We start from the raw sequence: 26,966 nt of genomic DNA on the forward strand, positions 1-26,966 counted from the left end.
ACAACCGTGATTGCGATTTTTTTATCTTGAGTGAATTTGCTCACTGCGATCGTAAGTCCTTGATCTTTAAACAGAAAAACGTATTCAATATGATTTTACGATGAATTACATTACTATTCGTGTTTGTAAAAATTAGTAGAAAAAACAAGATATTCTAAAAGAATGATTTGTTAAGTAACATATAGATTATAATTTATAATAATTAATTTATTCATTATTCTTCATTGTTTCTAATTATTCCTTCATTTTATACGATGTAACTCGAATTTTTGTTTTGATGTCGTTAATATAAAATATACAGATTATGTGTCGCGTGTAAAGAACTGTTAGGTTTCTCCACCAATCAGAAACGATCACGAGAAATCACGAATCACTGTGAAAAATCCGTGATTGGGAACGAACGTGATCGATCACGAGTGATTCACAAGTAACAGTTCATGCCATTTCTACAAGAGAACCCATGTGTGTGAAAAAGTGGGGTCATAGCACCCCAGGAGCATGCGCCAGAGACCGTGTGGTGAAGCGTGGGGTCACAGAACCCCCAGAGCATGCGCAAGAATTTTGAAATGTGATCCTTTATCGTTGCTGCTCGTACGAGTCTCGAGCTTGGTCTAATGTTGCTCGTGCAATTGTCGAAATCTGACTGACACTTGTGCGTGCTTCCGTGAACAAATTATATAGTAACCCCAGCAACCATGGCAGTTTCTGCAGATACTACTACAGCCCAAGTTTAAAAGATGTAGGCAGTAGTTAGTTTCTGTAGTAACCTGTTGAACCAGACAACTATACTTAGTATAGGATTGTATAATATTTATGCAGTTATATTTAAGACAATTCGATGAAATGAAGCTTATATTACCTGACGTATGTTTATTGGAATATACATATATACATATAAATTGTAATGATATAAAAGTTTGAAATACAATACGATGCGCTACGTACAATACGTCTATTCGATTCAATTGGTCCCTTGCGACAGTTGCGACTACAACATCATGCTATCCGCGTTCGGCGCAGTGCACTAATACGGAGGCCAACGAAATATCACTGTAACACTTAAAAAAGTGTTAAAGTTCCATTTATATCATTGTCCTGTGAAAATGTTCATACTTCCAGCAGCATTCATATTCCAATCAAAGAATTTACAGAATAAGGAAAAGGAATCTAAAGTAATTTTCAGTAGTTCTATACATCTTTATCTGCGTCAAATTGACGCGTGAACGAAATCGCATATTTTCCTTAAAAAAACAACTTATTTTATTTAAAAACAACGTAATTATACACTATTAACTTATAAATGAACGTAACGTGAACGTTATGAATGCAACGTGGTGGGAGAGAGAATTTATATGCGTGAAAGTATCTACGTGGGGAAGACTTCCCCGGGAAGTACAATCTCGCGTGACCATATGCTTAGTGGCAATATCGTTAAAGTCCATTGTATCTCCGCTGCATTGTTTGTATTTACTTTTGACATTTATTTTCTATGAACTTTTTGATTACGTTCATATTTATTGCTGATAGGTATACCACTTAGAGAATTCCGAGATTAAAAGGCTTAGAAGAAAATGAATTGGGATATATATTTGTCTCGTTAAAACAATAAAAGTCAGCATAAATGATAGGAGAGAAATGTAAACGGTTTCGATCATTTTCCTTGTAAAATTCACAATGCGTCAAAATGACGCGTCCCGTAAACCTAGTGTTAATAAAATGTCCATTAACGATGCATTTAGAATAAATTGTCTTGTAGTTAAGTGAAAAAATATATACTTTTCTGTTTCATGTTTCATGTCTGTCATATTTATCCCTTAACCTTAAACTGAAGCATCGGATATTTTTATTCCCGTCAAATCATATAGATACACGCAATATGAATGGAATATATAAACTTCATTTGTGCTAATAATACTCAGAATTCATGCTTTATCGGTAACGTCGGGTATTGACACTAAAATGGTAAGGGGGTTTCTGAGGACCTCGAAGCATGGGACAGAAAATTACATTGCATGTTAGGTCTATTCTTATATCTCGTCTGTGCTTATACATACCTCGTCTGACCAGGCTCGTCAGTGTTGATACTGAAATGGTAAGGGGGCTTTGGAATTGTTGGAGCCCTTGAAGCATGTGACAGAAAATTACATTGCATGCTAGGTCTATTCTATATCTCGTTTATGGTAGCGTGCAGTAGCGTTCAATTGCCAGCAATTGCGTGCACTACTTTGACCCGTCGTCGGTATACGCACTTGCGCAGGTGGTACGCCGTGTACGCGCAACTCGCAACTCGCAAGTGCGTCAGTGTTGATCAGTGTGAACGTCTTATCCAGTGATGGAACTGAAAGAAAGCAGTGAGTGATTAATAGTGTTGGTTTATATTTTTACGAAATTATTTCAGATTTCGGTATCAGTTATTCTGGGTATCCACTTAGTATGAAGTCGCGACTTATGTGTAGATATTATTAAACGATTCAGTATGTATGACAACATGGACAGCACAGTTTAAAATTATTTCCGCTGAATTTTAGATTTATTCCTATCAATCATAACCTAAAATTTATTCAGCGTACGTAATGCACGTATGATTAGGAAGTGGATTACTATGTGACAGAAGCATTACAGTTATTTGGTTCATTCCTTTTAGACTAAGAAGAGAAGATTCAAAGGGTCCGAATCGTTAAGGTGTTGACGTTATGAGAGAAATAATATTTAATAAGGTTCTATATACTTCATTCTCATGGCTAAAGGAAAATTAAGGGGTTCAGATTCCAATAACAAGGTACATCCATGAAATAGCAATCTGTCACAAAAATAATGTCTAAACTAATGCACTTCCTATAATACACAGTTATCAGCTGCTAATGCAACTTTTAAAAACGGGGAAACATATACGTCAGAGTTTGAAATTAACGAAATACCACCTAGTGCCCGCACATTGCTTACAAAGGGTTATATACAAGATGAGATCAATTCCTATTCAGGTAAATAGTTACATTTTATAACTTTATACCATGTTCGTCGGTAATTTGGTATTTGTTGTATTATTATATTGAATAACTTTCAGGTGCCACTGTGTCAACACGTGGGCGTTTTATGACAGAGCAGGAAAAATTAAGATGTCCCAATGAACGTCCTCTGTATTTATATATACAGGGACATACAAAACATAACGTAGACTGTATGCTATTATCTTTAATTTTATCCTTTTGAAAGTTAGAAAAGTTAGTGACAGAGGCTCTTTAGTATTACTTTTGTTTTTCTTTTTTAGTGGCCATACAGAAGATCAATGAGATCATTAAAACAGAACATCAGAGTTCATTAAATAGGCCCAGTAGATTTACTAATGCACCACCACCACTTATGAGTTTACATTCTGGAGTTACATCTGTGGTACATAATGCATTTTGTAGTAACTATATATTGCATATCTTTTTCTACATTTTATATCTTTATGCACTAATATATGCATATAATTTTGACAGGAAAAGATTTGTGTTGGAATAGAAAATGCTCCAGAAGGGTTTGATTTACGAGGTCGAATTATAGGTGCAGGTGGGTCAAATTTGTTGTATATAAGAGGAGAAACTGGTGCAAATGTAACATTAAGGGGTAGAGGATCACAGTTCGTCGATCCAGTTTTAGGAACTGAATCTCCAGAGCCGCTTCATTTGTACATAGAGTAAGATCATTGGTACTACTTTTTCCTAACGGTACTTTGATTTTGGAATTGCAGAACATGTTATATGTTTTGTTTATATAGGCATCCCAAACCGGAAGCATTACAAAATGCAAAACAGTTAGCAATTAATTTAATTCAAACAATGCAGTCTGAATTACAGTCTTACATACAGCAACAACCACCACCAGTACAATCACAGCAAGTTATAGAACAATCGCAAATACAACAAAGTATGAATTCTATCCGTTTTTTTAATAAGCGTTGTGTATGTTTATACAGTATTACTATTGCTATTTTTATTTTTATAGCACAATTTCAAACCATGAACATTGGTACTTTGGGACAACCTAATGTTGTTACTATACAACATCAAGGTAGAGCACATACACTAATAGTTCATGGCTTTTAGAAATTTTATCTGTAACTGTTGCAAAAACCATTCTTACTTAACAGATATTATACAACACCCACAAAGTAACATAGTAACATTGCCAGCAACAATTCTCACTGCTACAGTAACTGGCGCACCAGGGTCTGGTATAACAGTTCCTCCACCTGGAGTACACATTCCTCCTCATTCTGGACCATTAGTACCATCGCCACAAGCTCAAGTAAGCTTGAGAGTAGTTATTGAAGTTATAATTAAATTTCTTGTAATCTAATAACTTATTTTATATGTAGGAAATACAAACATTCATGCCCCCTCCACCAGTTGGACAAGTGCAATTAATTGGTCCTCCATCGACAGTAAGTCAAGTGCAATATCAAATTCATTCTGGACAACCATTGCAAATCCAAGGGATTCAACCTGGATCACAGTCATCGCCACAACCTGTGGCTCAAATGTATGTGATGAGTCAGCCTCCCCCACAGAGTCCAGCTCAACAGAATTTTATAACGAGTAGTAGTGCAGCCGTTAGCGGGGCAGTTTCTTATGTGTACACACAACCGAATATGCAAAGGTCTTCTACACCACCACAAGGAATCATTGAAACTGTAAATGTGAATTTACAACAACCACCGCCAGCCGCACCGATTAATATAACCCAACAACCACCTCCGCCGTTATTACATCTTCATTTTCCACCGCCGAACTTTCCTCCAAATCAACCACCGCCTCCTGTACCGCAAACTTATCAAATACAGTACCAACAAGTGCAAACGCCAGTATCGCAATCACAGACGCAGTTTGTATTACAACATGGTGAACATATTGTTTCACCACAGTTGCAACAAAATCATGAACAGTCGCAGGCAGTGGCTCAACACATGTTACCTCCACAGTTCGAAGGTCATACTCCTCAGTTTCACCTACAAGTACCTCCTCCATCAACACAGACCTTCTTAGTCCCCAATGCCCAATCACCACAGCACCCACAGCAACATCCCGGAGGTGAAGTTCAGCATCAACAAGAGGGGCCAGTGGATCAAGGACCTCAGCCACAGCCAGTTCCACCCCCTCAAATTGTACCACCACCATCAGCTACTCAGATGCCAAATTCTATGAATGTTCTTACTAGTATTCCCCCGCCAACGCAAGCGCCACCTCCACAAAATGCCCCGTGGTTGTATCCAGCACAACAACCGCAACAGATGTTGCAGTCTCAAGGCCAATTACAGGTGATTTCATGTTCATCTACATTAACCCTCGGACCGCGGTGTTTAGACCCATTTTGACTCAGGGTTTTAGAAATCACTTCACTATTCGAAGCGCAGAGCTGTTTAGATTAGCATTTTATAAGAAGTACATCATATTTTGAGGAAATTTGTTTTAAAACACATATAAAGACAGACGAATGGGGGGTCTATACAGATCCAAGTACCACCGTCTACTCGATCATCAAAAACGTTCGCCTTCCGAGGGTTGATCAATAGGCACATTTGCATTAATAAAAACAAGTGTGTTAATTTTACAGGTTCAAATGCCACCAGGAAATATTCCAATGCACAATGTACCACCACCACAAGTTCAAGCACAGATACAGTATCATGCTCAACATATGCAATATCAGAATGGTCATATGCCACCGCAAATACACTATACAATGCAACCACCGCCTCAGCAGTTTGATCAAAAGCCTGATTCACCGGAACAGAAATCTCATGGTGTAAAAAGAAGGTTTTCAGATGTTGAAGCAAACCCGGTAGGTTTCCAGAGTTGAAGATTTACAAAATGTATATGTAGTTGTGCAAAATATTGAAAATTTATTTATGTTATTATGTTGTTATATATTTGTCCTATAAATAACAGGAGGCACCACCATATCAGTGTGGTCCACTACCTGCTCAGCGACATGGAACAGGGTAAGTAATTTGATTAATACGTTAATTTAGTTTTATATTTAATGAAATTATGACGTTTGTGTGTGAGAAACAATATTCTTGCGATATTGCAAGAATGTGAAACATTTGTTACGTGAATAAAGCAGGTCTAAAGAATTTTAATTAGTCAATAAATATATATTGAAAAATTAAAACTACAATTATATAATAAATACGCTTGTCTCTTTAAGTTAATATTGATGTAATATTTTGAGAAATTCAAAGGTGAAAATAGTTTATAATACTAAAATTCTAACGAATATATTTTTTATTTCTTTGCTGCTTTCAACCATTAGATCCATTAGTATATATTGTACCATTGCTGTCTCCGGTAATTTTTAAAAGCTTCTTTATAAATAACTGCTCAGATGTAAAAATTGTAACTCAAATGCAGTTCATTTATTATGTACACACTATAACGTGCTAGAACATACATATTGGAATACATTAAATTTCTTTCAGAAACCTGCTTTGAACAAGATCTACGAAAATCATTATATAGGAAGGAAACACATTCAAATTGTTAAAGATATAGTGATAAATAGATTTTTTTTCTTATTAATAAAACTGTTAGCATAAAAAGTAAAAACATTTCATACTATATGATAAGAAACGTTAACCTATTATTGCCAAGCAATAACTTGGTAATAAGAACTCCATGTACTCACAATCAACCTATTTTGAAGCAACTTTACCTAAGTTTTTACTTATAATAAATATTGAAGTCATAATGAAGGTATATCTAGATTATCACAGTGTTTGAAGTAAGTGATTGTGAATACAACAAATTTATCCACAGAATATTATGTCGGACAAAGAACGACGTTTATATTGTGTTTTGACAACAAATTTGTTGCAAATATAACTCGAAGAATGCTTCCAAATTTATGTTATCGATAGTGCAATTAGTAGAAGTTTGTATATAGAATACATACTTTTGTAATTAGTTGTAAGGTCTAAGCTAAAGTGATAAAATAGAAAAGATATTGTCTGTAGATTTTACTGTTTTACAGATTAAATATAAGACAATTGGATATCCTTTTAATAATAATATTCTGTGTTATTAAGTTACAAGTACAAATGAATACATATTGCATAAAATTTGTAACATTAACTGTAGCCTGAGGATATCAGGTACTTTTAAGATTTCAGAAGTATCCATGGCAGCTCGTCAGGTGATATTTGCTTAAGTTTTGAAATGTTTATCTGTAATAATCGAATTTGTGTTAATAATTTGAAACTGAATTGTTTAAGCAGAGAAGGTGATCGGCAGCAGCAAGTCTTACATGGTCCATCACCAGCAGCTGCGGGTCTACCACATGGAGATCGAAACAAGCTGCTAATGCCACCTCCACATCCAGGTCTGTAACTAAGAGTATTCAAGATGAAAGAATGCTGGATACCTTTTGAAAATTAATGCATGAAATGAAATGAAATGTATTGGATTTATTATTATTAATAAATCTAAACTAGTTAAAAGATTATCCAGACCTAATCACAGTATAATAGGTTTTAATAATTTTGATATCTATGACCCAAAAAAATATTACTATTATTTCAGATGGGTATCTAGCATTGTTTCTCAATACTCTTAGCTTGTAGTATATTATATACTGTAAATATATATTTTTATTAAACAGTATGCATTTCTTCTTATACATATATATACATATATATACATATATATACATATATTACCAATCTGTTTTTTTTTGTCATGGATTCATTCAAACACTTTACAGATGGGCGTCAGGAATATCATCTGCAAGGTTCATGAAGCTACAGTATAAATTGCTTGCCATTTACCTTTATTTCTTATTATTTAGAATTAACGAACCTTTCGCTACATTATATTACATAATTATGATAATTAACTTGAACATCTTAATTTTAATGCTTTTTCATCATATGTTTTTTCATTAAAATGTATGTATTTTCAGATCTCTATACAACAAAGTGTTCTTACATTTCAGTGATTGCTTTCAACCAGTCTTAACTATAATTATTATCGTTCGTGTTTTGTTAAAATATTTGTTTTAATATGAGTATTTTAAGTTTAACGAATTAAAGTGTTAAGGTCGTGTAGTCCGCGGATCAGACGACTGAAGCCAAGCATTTAAAAACATGGAGTAGCAGTACAAATTTTTCATATCAGTGTTAATGATTCATACATTTATGAATTATTTTATGTAGTGTTTTCTGTGTGCAAAGAGAATTTACAGAATTATGTTGGATCTTGCTGACAAGCCGTATACCATTGGTACTATTATATATTTTTATTCAACAGAGGATTTATTGATGACTTCAAAGATGATTTTAACCAGAAACCAGTATTTTCTGAAACGAAAGCATATTTTTAAATATGGGTTTTATTTTACAGGTTACAGATTAGCTTAACAGTGCTAAATAAGTAGGCTAAACGTGATATGCTATTGGTGACACAGCCGATTCTATGAAGCCAATTGCTATCTGTTTTCAGCTGCATATAGCGATTATAACAATTACTTTTTTTTTTAGTTAGAAATGGTCAATGGCGTGAAATATTGTTGTTTTGTTATGTAAACTCTTATAACTTTATGGAGTAAAATAACTGAAATCTTAATTCGGAAAGTTTAAACCGTTTTCATTGCACAGTGACCGCTTGAGCTGAAAAATAAAAGGCAGTAGCAGTTTATTATTCACTTAAATATACATAAGTAACACATTAATCGGTCTTTAAAAAAAAGTTGTTTCTGCAGTACTGTAGTCTTAGCATCATGTTACTATTATTCACAATATTTCATAACGTTATTCGCCATATTTAAACAATGCATTCTATATATAGTTTTTCTACACCTCTCTATACAATTCTTTTCATTTCATGAATTTGCATTATCTAGGTGAAAAACGGAGTTTGGACCAAAAACCTTCAGGCATAAGTTCAGGTATACTTAATATTTGTTCCAGTATACTTTCTTGAATTTTCTATACGCCGAAAAACAGATTTTGTTACGTATTTATGTTTTCCTGATAGGAAATGAGCAGAATCTGATAGGGGATTCTGTAAACATTCACCCTGGAGGTGGCCTGCCTCTTCCTCCACCACTTCCACCACAGGCGCCATGGCAGACTCATCATGTCAGAGCTCCATGGGGTAGACCACCACCAATGCCAAGAGATGGAGAGCATCAAGGAATGTGTCCTACTCTACCTCCAATTAATATGCCTCCACCTCAAATTAGACCAAGAGGTATTCATAAAATACGATGACAATACTTGACATTGTTAATTTGTCATAAATAATTCAAATAGTTACATAATAAATATTTAAAAGAGTTTGTATAGTTACAGAGTCCTAAAAGTTTTAATGCTTTACCAAATGATATCCAATTCAAGTCTATGTAACATAGATTATTCCAGCTAACCTAGATTTTACCTAACAAAGGACAAGTATAGAGAGAAATACTTGATGTGTGAACATGACCTTAACATCATAGAAATCAATTTTTCAAAGAAACTTTTAATTTTTCTTTAATTAGTGTGCACCATTAAGGGGGGGGGGTATATTTTTCTTTTGACATTTCTCATAATGCGAAACTGAATTTATGTATTCATCTTTTAGGTTTCATGTGCAAACTGAATGGATGAAGTGATGATCAAATGTTCTTGTGATTATTTAGGACCCGTTGAAGGTAACCGTTCGCCCGTGCAAAACGCGATACTGGAGCACCCGTTGAACCTCGAGTATAATCAAATGCCACCATACACGACAAAACCTCCCCCTTACAATTCACATCCATTGATGCAATCCATTTGTAATCCACCGCCACCCCCGCCTCCACATCATCAACATCGACCGCAGCATCCTCCTCAGACGATGCAACATTACCAGGTGCCAATTTCTCAAGCATATCAGCCACAGACTTCCTGTCCACCATGGATGAACTGAAAAAGAAAAACATTCAGTGGACACGATATACACGTGAATAAAGTTTTTACGCTAGTACCTTACAAAGATGACTGATGCGGTCCGTCCGATTACCACCGATCAGTTTCCGCTGCGGGCGCTATCGATTACGGAGGCCACGATATTGGGGGAACAACCACGTTAAACGGACGGGGCGTTGCATTACGTTGTCTTCATTCGATTGTTCCTTGCGATAGTTAATTATAATTTAATTATTCGTTGCGTCGAACGTGTTGCAGCAGGGTATGCTGTTCTGTGAATACAAACGCTGTGTACATGTTACGAAAATTATTTATAGCGAACAACTGTAAGCCTTGAGGTAGCGAGACGCTAGTAAGAAATTTATAAATACCGTGTTGACGAGCGGGAATAGTAACTCGATCATCTGATATATAATTACGTACAACAATGGATCGCGTTTATTTGCGATTCGAAATGAAAGACTAACTCTACTAATTGTCGGTGCGATGCGGGTGCATGTTGTTAGAATGGAGTTTACTGGAATTAGTTCCGAGAGATAAAATGCTTTTAGTATTCACGCACGCAGGACACACCACGATGACCTAGCGTGGGATGTACTTTTTGTATTCTCGTAGAACGTAATATAGTTGCTCTCGAACTTACCGTACGCCGTCTGTTTCCTTTCGTTCTCGGTATGTTGTACCGTATGATCTGTTCATAGACAATATACACACATACACCCAGGACACGGTGTATGCGATTTTGTATGCAGACGTGAATAAATCGTTGCTGACGACCCTACGAAGCGTTATCAAAATTTTCGGGGTCCCTTCCGATGTGAAGTTCAACGTGATCCTACGCGCCGGTTGCTCTGTGAGCAACTCAAGACGAGTGTAACCAATTAACCGCTGTTATAGTACAATGCCTCTGATTTTACGATTAAGCGAACAGTGGCTGGCAACTTTAATACACCGAATCTCAGTGTAGTATGATATTTTAGGGTTACATGACATGCGTCAAGCTCGGATCCATTGAATTTCGACTGATGTACGAAATCATTTACGTTGGCTTAAGACATCGTTTTTTATGATTTAGTTATAGAAATATATTTTCCGATGAAATATAATTTTTCGAATAATTTAATTTCATTGTAACAAAAGAACTTCAGGTGTTCTTCTTTCAAACATATTAAAACCTTACATCGTAGGATTTCCGACTAAACATTTTTAAGTGTAAGTATAAAAAATTCTGATTAGTTTTGCAATGCAAAAATTGCACATTTGAAAAGCTATCCCGTTATTATCATTGTAAATTTAATTTTTCCTTTTCAATCTATTATTCCAATTACGCCGTAGTGTTAGGGAAAAGTTTAATTAATTTATGATTTTAGACACGCAAATCCAAGAAATATGAGGTTATAGTTATATACATCCAAATGATTTCAGTATCAATTAAAATTTCGCTAAATAGAAATTCATTTATCGGCCATACAATTAAAAATATATTAATAATATTAAGTTTCTTTGGAATTGAAAAATGAATAGACTGCTTAACTTTCGTTTATAATATTTCCTATTTGTACCGAAATATTCCAGACATTAATTTATAATCGTTCGTTTGAAGACAAATTTAATACGATCTACAGTTGACAAGAATGATTTAAATTACTGGTTAACTAACAAGTATTCTTTAATGTCGATTAATTTTGTTTATTAACATTGCAGTTTCATATTACGGTACTACGGGCAGTTATTAACGACTACAATTTAGCAAATTCACCAGTTTTCTGGTATCGATCAAAGTTAAAGGGCATCATTAAAACGACTCTGTTCTCGCTACCAATCGGCCATCGTTCTAATTAAAGCCGTTAAACGTACTCGGTACGTACGGTGATCGAATATTGGCCAAGGTTTTCGTGCCACATGAAATTCTGTTTAATACAAATTCGATGAAGTCGTACGCTCCTGGAATTGTCTGTCGTTATATGGGGTGAACGGGCGCGCGGTTAAGGACGCAATGGAATGGAGTGCCATAAAACGGGGATCGTTACATCGTGTAATTAAAAGAGGACGGCAAGATTTTTCTGTGCAGCAGTATAACATTTCGAGAAGCATATTTCGAACTGAACGTAAATTAATCGTGAAATTTCTAATTCGATCCTTTTTTAAATCATACCTACACTGTACATTTTCTTGTAAGTAATTTGATAAATTATTCCTTTTACATTCTAGCTATTCACCATGTTTTTGATCTATTGTGATCCAACATTTTTCGTTGATTTTTAGTAGAATATTGAAATCGATTAAAACCGCATTCGACATTTCCCGACTCAATTATCGGGGGGAAGCGGCTCACTTCATCGTTCATTCGCTCATTCATCATTGAAATCATAATTATAATCAAATGTCTCGAATCAACGAACGAAACACGGTAAAATCAAGGGAATGATCCGAACGATATCCAGCGATGTCTCAGGTTTGTCCGTCCTCGTCGCATCAGCTGGTCGCGGCCGCCATTGCTTTTCGACGCGCTCGTCGTAAGTTCCCCAAGAATTATGGTCTTTGTGGTAATTTCGATGACTCTATGAAAGTCGACAAGGTATGTAGCTATCCTCTGAAATACAATAAATATAATTATAAATATCGTACAAGTCAACGTACGTGTATATCTTGTACGAGATTTATTCATAAATTGTATGTGTGTAGTGAATGAAGTTCAGACTTCAGACACGTTATAATAAGATAAAATTCAATATTTGAATCGCTAATTTTAACAAATAAGTACAATTTTTATTTTCTTATTTGCGATTTGATTCTTATATGTATTTCAATACACAATTTTTCCTATTTTCTAATAACGATCGTAAAAGAAACATCTCCATCACTCATAATGTATGTAGAAATAAAGGTACACTCGTCGTGTTTCTTTTTCAAACGATAAACGAATCCGTGGTACGATAGAATTGAAGTAAATAATGGATGGTACGTAAGTATCGAGATGTTTATAAATCTTTTCTTTTTCCACGATGAATCGAATCAGACGGAGAGTGTGACGGGGAACGAGGACTCGCACGAGCAAGAAAACCTACCGTTCTCCACGAGAAAATGCTCGAATTCGAGATCGAGCCGGGCGGAGGCCAAGGCGGCATGGAGCGATGAGATCGGGGAAAGTGGCTCGATCAAGGAAAACTTACTTCAGAAACCAATAATCTGCAGTTGCTGTCGTAAACGCAACGAGGCTGCAAAAGCTAACGAACCGGCGAACGTTTTCAAGACAACGGATCAGTGCAGCGCTGGGGATGCGCTTGATATCGTTCCAAGCAAAGAGTACAATGGGATCGGGAAGAAAGGCGATCCTTCTAGGACGGAGCAGGTAGAAAAGTACGATATTTTTCTTTGATATTTCACTGCAGAGAATACTGCATCCGGCTTTGTTCGTCGCTAATGTAAATTGATTTCATGGAAATTTTTATGTGAACAGCATTCAACTATTGGCGAAGAATACGACGGTAATGTCTTTTTTACTGAACAATAGCCATTCATACTAAATAGACTGTGGATTTTTCGGAAAATTTATATTTTTAGAAATTAATTTGTATGGAAGATAACTGAGGAAATTTAGAAGTTTATCAATGTTATGTCTGTATTTTACATAACAGTGCTTCCTATGTGCTTTGTTTAAGAGGGTGTTTTATAAACAATCTGCAGTTTAACCATGGGTGTTTTTTTGTCAGAGCATCAGAAATGCCTGAAAAATCGTGATGACATGTGAATAACGAATAATAATTGAAAACTAGCTGTTCAGGCTTTTCAAACAAATACAGTAATCCATAATTCTTGAATCAATGAATTTTATTACATTTAATCAGACGAGAAGAATATGTGATTATTTTCTTCTTGAAACAATTTTAAATATTTAGCAAATTAGTGAATATAATAAATTAACCATTCGGATTTTCGGCTTATAAAGAAAAAAAGCATTGTCATTTTTATTATTCTTGATTAATAAACTTTTATTTACTATTTGTCTATTAATAAACAAAAATGAATGCAATTATTCTAATTAAATGCTTTTTTTAACTACAATTTTTAATATATCTCATTACTTTCATCGTTTTCGAATGTGATACATGTTTAGAAAGCAATATACAGGGTGTTTCGTTTAACTGGAAACGGTGGAATATTTCACGAAGGATTAAAGTTATCAAAAAAATGTTCGTACAAAAGTTGTTTGGTACAAAGGGGGACATTACGTGGTATAAATAATTTTTCTGTAAGTGTAGTAGTGGGAGAGATATCAAAGTCAAGTTAATATTTTTAAATGGAACCCTGTATTTTTGTATTCATATTATGATAGTGTTTGTTGAGACGAATACAATGAACTGCTTTGATAACTTTAATCCTTCGTGACATATTCCATCGTTTCCACTTGAACGAAACACCCTGTATATTCGTTAAACATCGATATGAGGAATTTGATTTTTTGGCAAATGAACAGATAACTCTTCGATCTGGCCCATTGTGCGATGCTCGTAGCAACGACGAAAACATTTGTACCGTGTCTGATTTTATATCCAGCTCTGACGTAAGAATGATGAAAAGCTTCATAACGGATCCCGGAAATTCTAGCCGTTGCCGTGCTCCGTATTCCCATTCAGGAAGACGAAGTCCGAAAGAAACTTCGGCCAAATTGGATTCCGTTAATCTTGCACACGACGATGCCATCGATCAATTAGGCAACGTTAAAGGCGGCAGCCCGTCCGAGAAACGGAGTAAGTTGAAATTAGTGATGGGCATCATCGAGTAAAAACTATCGACTAAGTCGATAGTAACCAACGACTACTTTCAGTCGACTAATTTTTTCAATCGTCGACTACTTTAGTCGCTTCAAGCGACTAACTTCAGGCGAATAATATTAGTCACTTCAAGCGACTACTTTCAGGCGACTAACATTAGTCGTTTGAAGCAATTACTTTCAGGCGACTAATATTAGTCGCTTGAAGCGACTACTTTAGTCGATTAAATTTAGTCGCTTCAAGTAACTCGCTCGAACTATCGAGCTATTGATCGCTATTGACTGGATCTTGATTATTTTCTTCGCGATGCAAACCAATTGCAATTTTTTCATATATTTTTTTATGTATTACCAAGAACTGTGCAAATTATTGCTTATAACCTAATATATTTACATAAAAAATTTAGAGCAGTTAATTTTTTAAGTGCCAATATTAAATAGCTTACAAAGAATCGAATATTAGTAATTCTTTAAAAAAACTTGTTTACCACTTATATTTTTGAAATTCTATCTATGAACGGATACATTTCTAAAAGGTAATACACCAATGGTGCTGAAAAGTTGACGACATAATCTATACATAACCTATAAAGCAAAATTTCAGTCGACTAAAAACTATCGACTAAGTAGTCGATAGTATGTTGCGACTAAATAGTCATTAGTCGATAGTTTAATTTAGTCGATGGTGCCCATCACTAGTTGAAATTCTTCGCGTGCCTGAAGTATCACGAACAACGGCGTCCCGCAATGGATCGCGATAATTTCGTCTACGTTTAGGGTGCAACGCGGAGGAATACGGCTGCACGGGAACGGGTTGTAGGTCGCAACCGCGGAACTCGCGATCGAAGTTGGAGTTCTTTGGAACGGAAAAGGACAACTCGTCCGCCAGTATTCATCGTGATTGCGAAACACGTTGCTCGAAACACTCCAACGTCGATCTGTTACGACCGCGTCGAGACGTTTGTCATTCACAGAATAGCCAACGGTGCTGCCATCATCACAATTGCTGTCACCATTGTTGCGGCGAGGAATGTCACAGGTCACTGAATCCACCTTTTTGTCAGCTGCGAAGTAACAGTAAACAAAAATACATGGTACTATTTAAAAAGTGTAAGATCGATTACTCTAATAACATAAAATAGGTGAAATTTCTACGAGCTATATCTGGATCCACGTTTAAAAAAAATGACATCTTACATGTTTTCTGTATCAAATATTACACTCTTTCCGATGAAGTCTAAAAATCATACTAAGTTCATATTTTTAAAACAATGTAAAGTCCATTGCGTAGTTAAATTAATCCAAAGTTCACCACTTCTACATATAGAGGGAAAAGAACTACTAATTAATAACTCGAAAACGAAGCCTCGAACGCAATTTCGTCATTCCCGATTTTCGTCTCAGCTTTGCACGTAGAATCCACCCTACGAAATTGCCCATATTATTATTCACCCTGTATAATGTAAAAGTACTAAAATCCGTATTTCAAGAATACCGTGCTGTTGTCCCCTGTTTCAAATAAATTAAAATTTCCTTTTCAGTCGCTCGTCGAAAGAAAAGCCACGTCTCGCCTCCGACACGTGTCTCTGTTCGACGAGCTCTATTGGTCCGCGGGCGTGCTGTAACAAAGGTCACGTGGCGCGCGAGTCGTTCTGCCACCGCGATTGTCATCCGCAAGATTCGGAGAGGATATCGACCGTTCAGGAGCAAAACGACGGTGAATACGACGACTGCGTGGGCACGATAAACCACAAGGACTCGTTGTGCATCCTGGTGGAGAAGTACAAGACCAGCAAGAAGTGCAAACACAAGAAGTATCCAGGGGAGTGCCAATTACAAGATGATCGGGCAAAGGACGACTCCAATAAGTCGTACACGTCCGAGACCACCTGTCAAATGGACGACAACGCGAATCGAAAACAGGGGGACAGATGTTCGGACAACGAGGATCATCGGTTTCGAGTGAATCGCCCATCATTGGGAAAATCGTGCAGAATCAGAGAGGGGGACTGCAATCAATTAAAAAATTTGAGATCCCGTTTGGTGAAGACCGGTACATGTTGCTCGGCGAAAGGCACACCGTGGAGACACACATTTTAGATCTAACTAAATCTCGAGTATTTTTTCACGTTGTACTTGTAGCTCTGCTTCTGCTCTACTACTTTTTGTTCCGTTGAGAAATTTTCTGAGAACACGTTTCACGGTTTTTATCGAAAGTTATAAAGGAAATTCGAATTTGATATTGATGGTGAAATATGAAATGCTTTACAAGAGGCACAAGTTCCGAGACGTTTGTTGTGAATCGTGGTTTTTCATTTTTTTCTTTTTTTTTTTTTTTAGATTTTTATACCTCAGTGTAATACCGGGGTCACTTATTTCACGTATTATACACGTATTTTAATTCGATTTCGTTTTCGTATAATTCTGTACACTAGCAGACCGTATTCGTTAATAAACTTTGAACTTTTTTTTCTTAATAGCTGTATTTTAAAATTACCAAAGTGTAGCTATAGCGTTTCCTTTTTATGGTCACATTTCCAGTGACTGAAATTATGATCATAAAGAGCTGGGGACATCTTTCTACGGTTGTTTGGCTAATCGTCCATTAGTGTTACTCTCTTCCAGTTTGTGTTACTGAAATTTTCGTTGAAGTATGTAGTTGTAAAGTTTTCAGACAAGCCAGTTTTTCATTTCGAATTTCATTCTCGCGCAACTTCTTCACAGAAAAAGGAAGAAGCATCCGACTTCGTTGCGGATGGTCACGCACTGAAGCGTTTCACATAGCTTATTTCCTAAAGTATATTACGTTAATAAAGTTAATCAACCTGTTTTGGAGGTATATTGCTTTAATAAAGTTAATAAACGAGGACATTTATATCATTCCTCTGCGCCGTCCGCGGTCCCGGTCTCTTGGGCAACATTTGGCTCTCCGTCCTCCTCCTCGTGTCTGTGCACCTCGGTTTCAGTTTTTTCTTTCGGTTTTTCTTCCTCTGCAACAGTGTTCGTTAATAATTGAGTCGTGGGACGAGCACAAAATAAATTTCATCCTGTGAATTTTGCGCGGGGGAATTTTGACGAGAAAAATCGTTTTCTTTCGCGAATATTTTTTGAAAGTGCAGAATGTTGGTATATGTATGTAAAATTCTGCTGTGCACTTCGTAACAGTAACATAATCGTAAGATTTGCAAAGATTTATGTTGTGAATTTCGTAATAGTAACGTTCATTTCCTCTCAGAATCGTGTCTAATAAGTATTAAATTAGTTTATTTTAAGTTTTGCCACACCTTTGCAACCTTAAGTACAATGTTGTACTTGTATGAAATGCTAACATACATCCATCAATTGAGGGATTCAATGAAAAAGGAACACATACCACAATACTATTAGTTTACACGACTACTTTTAGGAAAACTAATTTTCTCGGGAAATTCGGTATTAACTGGTAGTTATTTTAATTGATAATTGAAGTAGATGGGAAATAGAAATAATTCTCAATTTCTGATTCGAAAGTTCATATTATGGAACACGTCTTTTCACAATCTTAGAAAAAGGGTACGGCTATTCTGGCAAATATTTTTGTAGAGAGATATATGATTGTGCCTTTTTTATTCAGTCCGAGTTTGAATGTGAAGGAGGAACATTTTTATTTACGTATTTGCATTTACGTTGTCTCCATCTTGAAAATAAAGAAACATAATTTTTTGATTATTTTCAACATGATGAGAACATCTAGTGTGATCATCAGAAGTAAAAAGCGTTCTTGTAATGAGAATAAGTGGAAGGATAACGAAATAAAAATATCAAGACATAGTGAAAAATGTTATGTATGGTGAAAAAAAATTTTGTCCGAATAGTATTACCATTTTTCTAAGAATATTAAAAAACGTGTCATATACCTAATATGAATTTTCAAGTCAAAATTTGACAGTAATTGCCATTGATCACCTACTTCAATTGCCAATTAAAATAACTGCTAGTTCATAACGAATTTCCTGAGAAAATTTGTTTTCCTAAAAGTAGTTGTGTAAACTTATAGTATTGTGGTATGTGCACCTATTCCACTGAGTCTTAAAATTGTCGAAATATCAAAACTAAAAGGGATTTTTTTCAGTGATAAACAATGGACAGAATTCCAAAAGAATATAGTAATTCCATTTTCCAAAGCAATAAAGTAGGAAGATCAAAAAATTTTCTTTTCCCGGTCTTTTACCTTCAGCTTGCTCTTCGACTTCTAATTCCGTCGGGTATTCGACTTCAGGCTTCGATTGTGGTTCAACCCCTGTAGGCAATTGCTCCTCCGTTGTAATTTCGTCTTCCGATGTTCGCTGCTCATTCATTTCCGTTTCCGTCAACTGTTCTTCCGTGTATTCTGCGTCGATTTTCGCTTCCGATCCTGCTGGACGGTATTCAGAATCGGGACTAAGTTCTGTAGTTACAATTTCCTCTGCTTCTGTGGTGTAGTCACACTCGATATTTCAGTTCTAGTTTCGTTACAATGATCTAGTGGTTCGTAATGAATTCAAAAGTAATCTGTTACCATCGTATTCTTCATCGTATTCCACTTCCTCCTCTTCTTCTGCACTTTCCAGATCATCTGATTAAAATATGTGGCTCAATTTATAAATTAGATTTTTTCAGTGTTTCATTTGTTAAATCTATTAGTTGTGTATGTTAATTATTATATTCGTATATTGATTGTTTTTAACGTAATTGAAATTAAATGCGAATGAAGTGTATTCATCTTGTATCTAATTCGAATACTTTGTAATTTGTGCAAATATCGAGTTGGTAAGACATTAAGGTCGTCTTTGGATAGTATTAACCAGAATGGTTCCAAATAACCGATTTCCAATCATTTATGATGTATCAATCGTAATGATGAAAATATTGTACAATAACACGACAAAGTTTACTTTGGACCCATAACGTAGCCTGACATCACAAAACGTACTTGTCCGTAGACTACCTCTGACATATTTGCAATGTATATGTATAGTGACTGAACGTATAGTGAAGCGAGGGATTACAAAATAAACAGAAAAATATCAGTAAATGTAGAGGAGCTAACTCATCTTTCCCAAGTAACAGGTTAATTATGACATTAAAGTATTACAGAAATTAATTATAATATTATAGACGCAATTTTTCTTGCTAAGACCGCATTGAAAATCATTGTTTGCCTTTTTGGTATAAAAATAGGATTTTCAGTACGCTTGATGGAGCTCGGTATTGCAATTTTAATGGAAATCTCTCGATTTCATTCAAGTATTCACCTTCTTTCGATATACGCGTCATCTGCAAGCGTTCTTTGAAAGTCATCTGAACTTTCGAGCTGGTGATCGTTAACTCCTCTCGAGTACCATATTCCGTGGGGATATTTTCACGGGATATCACGTTTTGAAAAATTCTGTAACGCAGACTATCGAGAACAGCATTAACAACCATCGTCTTCGTCGATTCTAATCGATGCACGTCGTAGCTGGCTCTCTTCGCACAATACTTCTTGAAGGCTTTCTGGATATAATAGAAAGATATTCGGTTGTTCCCAAATGTTCGTGCAATTTTGTCAGATTTTTATAAATATAAAGACAAACGTTCTCTTAATACAATTTTATACATTTATGGTGCATACAACTATGCATGTAAAACGCAGTGAAGTAGAAATGTTAAGAAGAATCGATACAGTTTGTTTTATATAGGGTGTTTCCGAAATGGTCTTACAAAGGATGTGATTCTACCACAGACTTCTATATTATATACTAGACTGCCAATTCCTCAAATTTCGATTATATAAAATGCCCTCAAAAAGCATGTACTAAAGTATCTCATTCTGCACATCCACAGAAGAAATGTGATATAGTTAATACATTCTTCATAATACAGTTAAACAACTTATACAGTTCTATTAATCTAGGATTATATTATTTTAAAGTTTTATCATCGTTTTATTTTCTTAAAAATAATAAAATGTTTTGTAAAAAAAAGATTTATAAGAAAAAGATAAAATAAAAGACAGATTTGTTTATAATTATAGGTTAAAATAACAGTATTATGAAGAACGCATTAACTATATCTATCACATTGTTCCTGCGCATGTGCAGAATATACTTTGTATATGATTTTTGTAGACATTTTACATACGGAAGTTCGCTGTCTAGTATAAAATAAAAGTCTGCAGATTCTACATGGAAAAATAAGTTGAAAATGTAGAATAACATATTTTCGTACGACGCTTCGATTCCAAGATACTCTATTTTTAAAATTCATCTAACGCGTATGCATTCGTATTTCGCAGTGACTATAAGTAGAAACAGAATGCAATGATCAGACGCGCTAGTCAAACCCTATTCTACTGCACGTGTATCCAGCAGATTTTCAAATTCGATTATCTCGAAAACAAAGCATCGTACGAACAAATTTTATTCTACACTTTCGACTTATTTGTGCATGTAGAATCACATTCTTTCGCGTTGGATTACCAGTTAGTAAATTATATAGAGTGCCTCCGAAACTTATGTTCAAGTTTGTATGAGGTGATTCCTCTTAAAAAGATGCGAAAAAATATAGAATAAAATTCTTTCATTTAAGGCTTCATTTTCGAGAAAATTGAATTTGAAGATCTGCAGGATATACGGGCAACTGAATAGGACTTTGCTAGCGCGTCTGTTCATTGCATTCCATTTCTACTTACTACCTCGGCGAATACACGCGTCCCAGATTAATAGTCAATTTTCTCGAAAACGACGTGTCGAATGAAACGATGTTGTTCTATATTTTCGACTTATTTTTCTACGTAGAATAGTCTCACGTCTGCTTGCACATATCTTTCGGAGGCACCCTGTAAAAATAAACTAGGTCGTTTAAGAGCTTACACATAGTCAGCAAGCTAAAGAAAGCGACCTTTGGGAATTTTCTTTGATAAAACAAATTGACTTTTTTTATAACTAATACTTTATTGAACAATGCATATACTGTGCAACTTATTGTAGTTTTTTTGTACCAAAATATTTAAAAATGAATGAGTAACAGCCACTCTCACGGAAGCTGTTTCTTTAAAGGCGCTTTGCGGTGAACACGATTTCTTGATTCACGATTACAAATTCAAAAAGATTCTGCTAATATATGATTTCATTTGGTAGGTGAACGAAGGGTTTTCGTTTGTAATGAAAACTCCCTTTGTAATTTACGAAAAACGAAAACTTTAAGCATCGAAAGTTTTGCATTAAACGGCTGCCATTTTGTCTACAATCAATTTGTTGAAAAAACCCTTCGTTCTCCTACTAAATAAAATCATATGTTAGCGGGAGAGTGGCTGTTACTCATTCAACTTTTAATATTTTGGTACAAAAGACACTACAATAAGTTACACAATATATGCATTTTTTAATAGAGTATTAGTTGCGAAAGAAGTCTATACTTCTTTAAAAAAAAAGTCCCACAGATCGCCTTTTGTTTTGGCTTGCTGACTAGACACGATTAATTTAAATGTTTTCAAGAGACGAATCAGATGGTGGCAAAGATTTTTTATAAGTGCCATTCTTTAATAATTTTTTCTCCCATATTTTTTTTTACGTATATGTACATAATTTTTCCTATTGTATGTTATAGCCAATTGTGCATTCATCCATTTATAATAATATGACCTTGAAATGACCTTGAACTCTAAAAATGTTAGATTTACTTATAAAAAAATTTACTCTAAAAATTTTTACTTCGCTTATATAATTGTTTCCACCATCGAATTCGTGTCTTGAAACCATTCAGATTACGTAAAAAATATTTCTCGTATGATCACAGATAAAGAAGATATTTAGGCAGCCTATTTTAAGCGGAGCACCCTGTGTATGTTGTACTTTGTTATTTTGAAATCGAAAATATCGATATTAAGCAAACTTATTTTGTTTCATTTTTCTTCTGTTTTTATTTATTTATGGAAGGAATACCTTGAATTTCTCCACTGAAAACGTAAAGATCTACTTCACATCGGTGAAACAACTTGCTGACAAAAGTTAGATATTAACTGGCAACAGAATTTGATGCATTTTTGAAAGGAGTGTTGCACCGGTGCAACACTGGGCGTTAAATGGTTAAATATCGATTAAAAGTAACCTTACTTGAATAATCGTGGCAGCCTCGTTGGCCGTCTCCAGCGTCAGTCCAGAGTCCTCGTACATCATCTCCATCCAAGCGACTGCTTGAATAGCTTCCGCCGGCTCCAGTATACGTTGGTCCCTCTTTAGTTCCTCTTCAGTTTCCGCTGCGTGAATGATTCACATTATTGGATCCACCCCCGAAACCACTCGTGAGCTCGCGTAAAATTCTCCGCAGCCACACAGAATTAAGGTCTTACGAGCGTCCATCCTTTGATTCCGTCTTGTGTAGTAACCGCGATAGGCGAACTGCCGCGCGACAATGATCGATTTAATTTTCGTCCGCGATGATAGGGGAGATCGGGAGAGAAAACCACAGTTTTTGGTTTTCATGAAATAAAAAAGTCCATACTTTAGCTAGAGATTTAATATCAATTTATACGAATAAGTTGGAGATTCAATATTAGTTCTATAGCGATAGAATGTTTTTAGATTAATTGTTAAAAATACTATGACCGTGAAAATTAACCGAACCGGATTGTTACTTTTTGCCCCAATTTGGGGTAAAAAGTTACAACGCTGGGGTAAAGTACTATAAATAGAGATTAAGCAGAATTGTGTATAATGAAAGACAAAAAAGAATTGAAACTAGCCAATGTTTAGAAAGAATCAACATAACGTTATAGTTTTTTATTTAAGTGGCTCAACACAACATTATTTCTTAATCAATAGGTACTCAACGTAACATAAATTGCCTTTTTATAATTAGCACAACATAACATTATCTTTTTAATGAGATCAATTAATTATGATAATTTATTGATTAATTGTTATCATAGTGCTGTCTCTTATTTAAAAAGCCCCGTTACAAGCTACCCCTGTTACTCTTAACCCCGGTCTCCCCTTTTGACGGAAATCGTGTCGGGTGTTACTCACCTTCACGTGTCTCGCTGCTTTTGAGATCTCTACCTGCGTGGCACCGGCTTTTTTCAGGATCTCCAAGGTGTTCGTCACTGCCCTCTGCCATTGGATCTTTCCTTGAGCTTCGTTCAGAGCTATCCTCTCGTAATGGCCACGAAACGCAGCCTAATTCAATTAACCTTGTAATCGTTATTTCTAAATATTCATTAAGTGCATCGGTTCATTTCGCTCTTATAACCCTTTAAGTCCTGAATATTATGTTATTGTTATTTGTTGTACTGCAATTTTTATTCTAGATACTTCAAATCCGTTAAAATATGGTTTCTTTTCTTTTATGGTTCTTTGTTATTGTATTTATATTTTCAGGCAACTAAGTATGGTTAACTTTGAATGCTAGCATCATTTTATAGTATCTCAGAGGCCTTCAAACAAGTAGTATTTTGAAGTTCTAGATGGGTTCCAAGGTGGTACATGGCGGCATTTTATTGTAATATCCGAGAGGTGTTTCCAAAATTCTGAGACTTGCGATCTGACTGAATAATGTAGGGGTAATGATTAATGATTTCAGGCATGCACTTATACCGGAACGTAAAATACCGGTATTATACCGGTATTTTCAGTTGTACCATCGCCCTATACAACCCTATATAAGACCTACCCTAATAGAAACCGAAAAAATATCGGTATTTATTTCGGTTTTCGGTAATGTATGGGTTTCGGTATAGTTTTGATGGCATAATACCAGTATCAAAATTATACCGGTTTAAATTCCTGATTTCAGGTACAGACAAGGCCTGACAGGTTTTCTCACTGATCTTAGTCAATGTCGATCAGACTGATTTTGATTTATAATTTTGCAACTATGGAAGAAGTTATACGTTATCAAGGAGCTGTTATTTTTTTTTAAATCAGGTTTAAATGATTTGCGTTGGGAATTATTCCCACATCCAACTTATTTGCTTAATCAGACACTCAACACTTGCTAACAATCGTTGCCAAAATTGGAAATACCTCTATGTGGTGGCCGATTTTAAGATATAAACGACTTGATGAAAAAAACTCTGTTGGAATGTAATATGGACGAAAATGAATAAAATAAACAATTTATAATACAATTTCCAGAACTTTGGAGACATCCCTCGTACTAGCACTTGCTAGTACAATGTCCTGTTAAGACATACAGGGTTAACGTGTTTTTTCAACTGAAATTAGAAGACGCGATGATTTACACATTGGTACAACTGAAACCTACTTGTATCACCGTAGCAGCACGTTCAGCATCTTTGCGCGTTGATCCAGTTGCTTCCAGGATACTTCGTATGGAGATCCTGGATTGTTCATCGCAAGTTGCCCCTGCGATCGAAGTTAATTATATATTATCCATAAAATTGAATTGATAGACAGGGAATCCAAGTTGTATCAGAATCATTTTCTTATATCTTTTAACAGTCGTGGAAGTAATTGATTGGGTTGAATGGAAAGTTTTTTCGTTTTCTACGGGATGTCACTGCAACATCCTATTACGTAATTTATTGATAGCTATTTCTTTTTATTTTCACCATCTGATTCAATGTTTTGCCACGTGCTTCCTCCATAATTGCGTTCACAGCTTCAAAGAATTCTACACCGCATGGCATAACTGTAAAACCACCCTAAAATTGTCAATACTTGTGTATTGTGGTTAAAATAAAAACGAACCACTTTTTTCTAAGGAATATAATCTATCCTTTTCTGAAGAAATATTATTTCTCAACACAATTTCAGACACGGCATACTTGGTTTGTTTTCATTTTAACCACAATACATCAAATTGAAAATCTTAGGGTGGTTTTCTAACGAGAATATGCTATGCATAACTATGCCATGCAGTGTATTTATTCCATTTACAAGCTCATGTACAAAAGGATTAATACTGACAATTGTAATAATAAATTTACACGGTTCTATCGTAAAAGTAAACCTATATTAAAGCAGTAGCCTGAAAATAGCGCAAACTATGTACCTTTCTCAGGATTCGTTTATCGGTTCCCTTACCTTGACAGACGGCTTGCACGTCAATCGCGTCCAAGTACTCGCGGAACGCTTGCTGCAAAACAGAGAGGAAAAAAGGGCAGACAAATTGCACAATGTTAGGAGTCGATAAGTATCGGTCATACGATAATGAAATTTACAGTGATGAGAAAAACTCAACACAGTTTATAGAATTTCTCAGAATATTTCTATTGATTCAGATACACAACATGGTATTGCAATCATTGAGTTAATAACATAAAAGTCAACACCACATGCTAGTTTTCAAGGTTTTGCAGTGCCTTTTTTTCATGTATTGTATCGTTAAAAATGACAAATTGGTTGTACCTGCTCAGTTTTGCACCGCTTCGAACTCTCAGTCGCTTACGAGGATCTAAGTATTCATTGTTACAGAAGTTATCGTTGAATAGTGTTAATCTTTGTTAATATGTTTTCCCACAAGATTATTTGTGTGATTGATAAAGGGGTTTTTAAACTATTTGTCAAACATGAAACCAATATCAAAGGAAATCAAGAATAAAATAATTACACAATTAAATTCTCGTTTTTCCTAACAAGACAAATTGCAAAAAAATATAAGGGTGCCACAAAATAGTTGTAAGTCCTTGAAAGGGGTAATTCCTGGGGCGATTTGAATCAACTTTTTCCTTAGCGAAAAAATTCTCCGAGGTTTTGTTAACGAGATATTAACGAAAAACCCCGACCAATCAGAGCACGAATCTACCGGTGGAGCTCTCGCGGTAGCGTTGGCTATGCGCTGCGCTTGTACTAAGAACAAATAAGTGGACAGGCATTGAGGGGAACTGCGTAGAATAGCAAATGAAAAAGTAGCGAATGAAAATTAAAAATTCGATTTTATTTATTACGTCTTTTTCATTTGCTATTCTACGCAATTCCCTTTGATGACTGCCGACTTGCTTATTTGTAGGACAAGCGCAGCGAAAATTGTTACCAGCACGAGATATCATGTACGACTTTATAGCAGCGACTTATTTCGGTTAGCAATCTGTATTAAACTTATCATGAAAGTGCCCTTATACTTGTATAAGACTAAATTCACATTGTACAAACTTCTCGCTTAGGTTATGAATACAGTAAATCCTCGATGAGTGTTCGCAGGCTCCTCGGCACTGACAAGGAGGGGTCCCTAGATGTAATGCCAACTTTTTAATGAGGTTTAGTGCAGTAATAGAGTTTGAAATTCTGAAGCCAATGATATTTG

The 26,966-nt window shown here is 35.4% G+C and overlaps 2 protein-coding genes across 8 annotated transcripts; both read left to right on the top strand.

The window, feature by feature from the left end:
- The first annotated feature begins 2,302 nt into the window (after positions 1–2,302).
- Positions 2,303–10,766, top strand: LOC107193409 (extensin-like). Of its 7 annotated transcripts, none has more exons than XM_015582853.1 (16): positions 2,303–2,351; positions 2,645–2,779; positions 2,849–2,981; positions 3,065–3,178; positions 3,269–3,390; positions 3,483–3,679; positions 3,761–3,909; positions 3,988–4,053; positions 4,133–4,290; positions 4,361–5,299; positions 5,596–5,823; positions 5,931–5,983; positions 7,259–7,362; positions 8,881–8,925; positions 9,015–9,230; positions 9,661–10,766. In XM_015582853.1, the coding sequence occupies exons 2-16, from the start codon at positions 2,738–2,740 to the stop codon at positions 9,927–9,929; spliced, it is 2,835 nt and encodes a 944-aa protein (XP_015438339.1). In that variant the 5' UTR covers positions 2,303–2,351; positions 2,645–2,737; the 3' UTR covers positions 9,930–10,766. The 7 variants fall into 7 exon arrangements, with proteins under 7 accessions (XP_015438339.1, XP_015438386.1, XP_015438369.1 ...); XM_015582900.1 differs by having other exon boundaries at positions 9,603–9,743; XM_015582860.1 differs by having other exon boundaries at positions 2,349–2,367.
- A 1,608-nt stretch (positions 10,767–12,374) lies between these two features.
- Positions 12,375–16,802, top strand: LOC107193835. Its single transcript, XM_015583354.1, has 5 exons — positions 12,375–12,506; positions 12,948–13,288; positions 14,486–14,679; positions 15,480–15,741; positions 16,244–16,802. Exons 1-5 carry the CDS (start codon positions 12,375–12,377, stop codon positions 16,800–16,802), a joined length of 1,488 nt encoding a protein of 495 aa, XP_015438840.1.
- Positions 16,803–26,966: the final 10,164 nt, after the last annotated feature.

Source organism: Dufourea novaeangliae, unplaced genomic scaffold (assembly GCF_001272555.1).
Source record: "Dufourea novaeangliae isolate 0120121106 unplaced genomic scaffold, ASM127255v1 scaffold1, whole genome shotgun sequence".
Classification (NCBI taxonomy): domain Eukaryota; kingdom Metazoa; phylum Arthropoda; class Insecta; order Hymenoptera; family Halictidae; genus Dufourea; species Dufourea novaeangliae.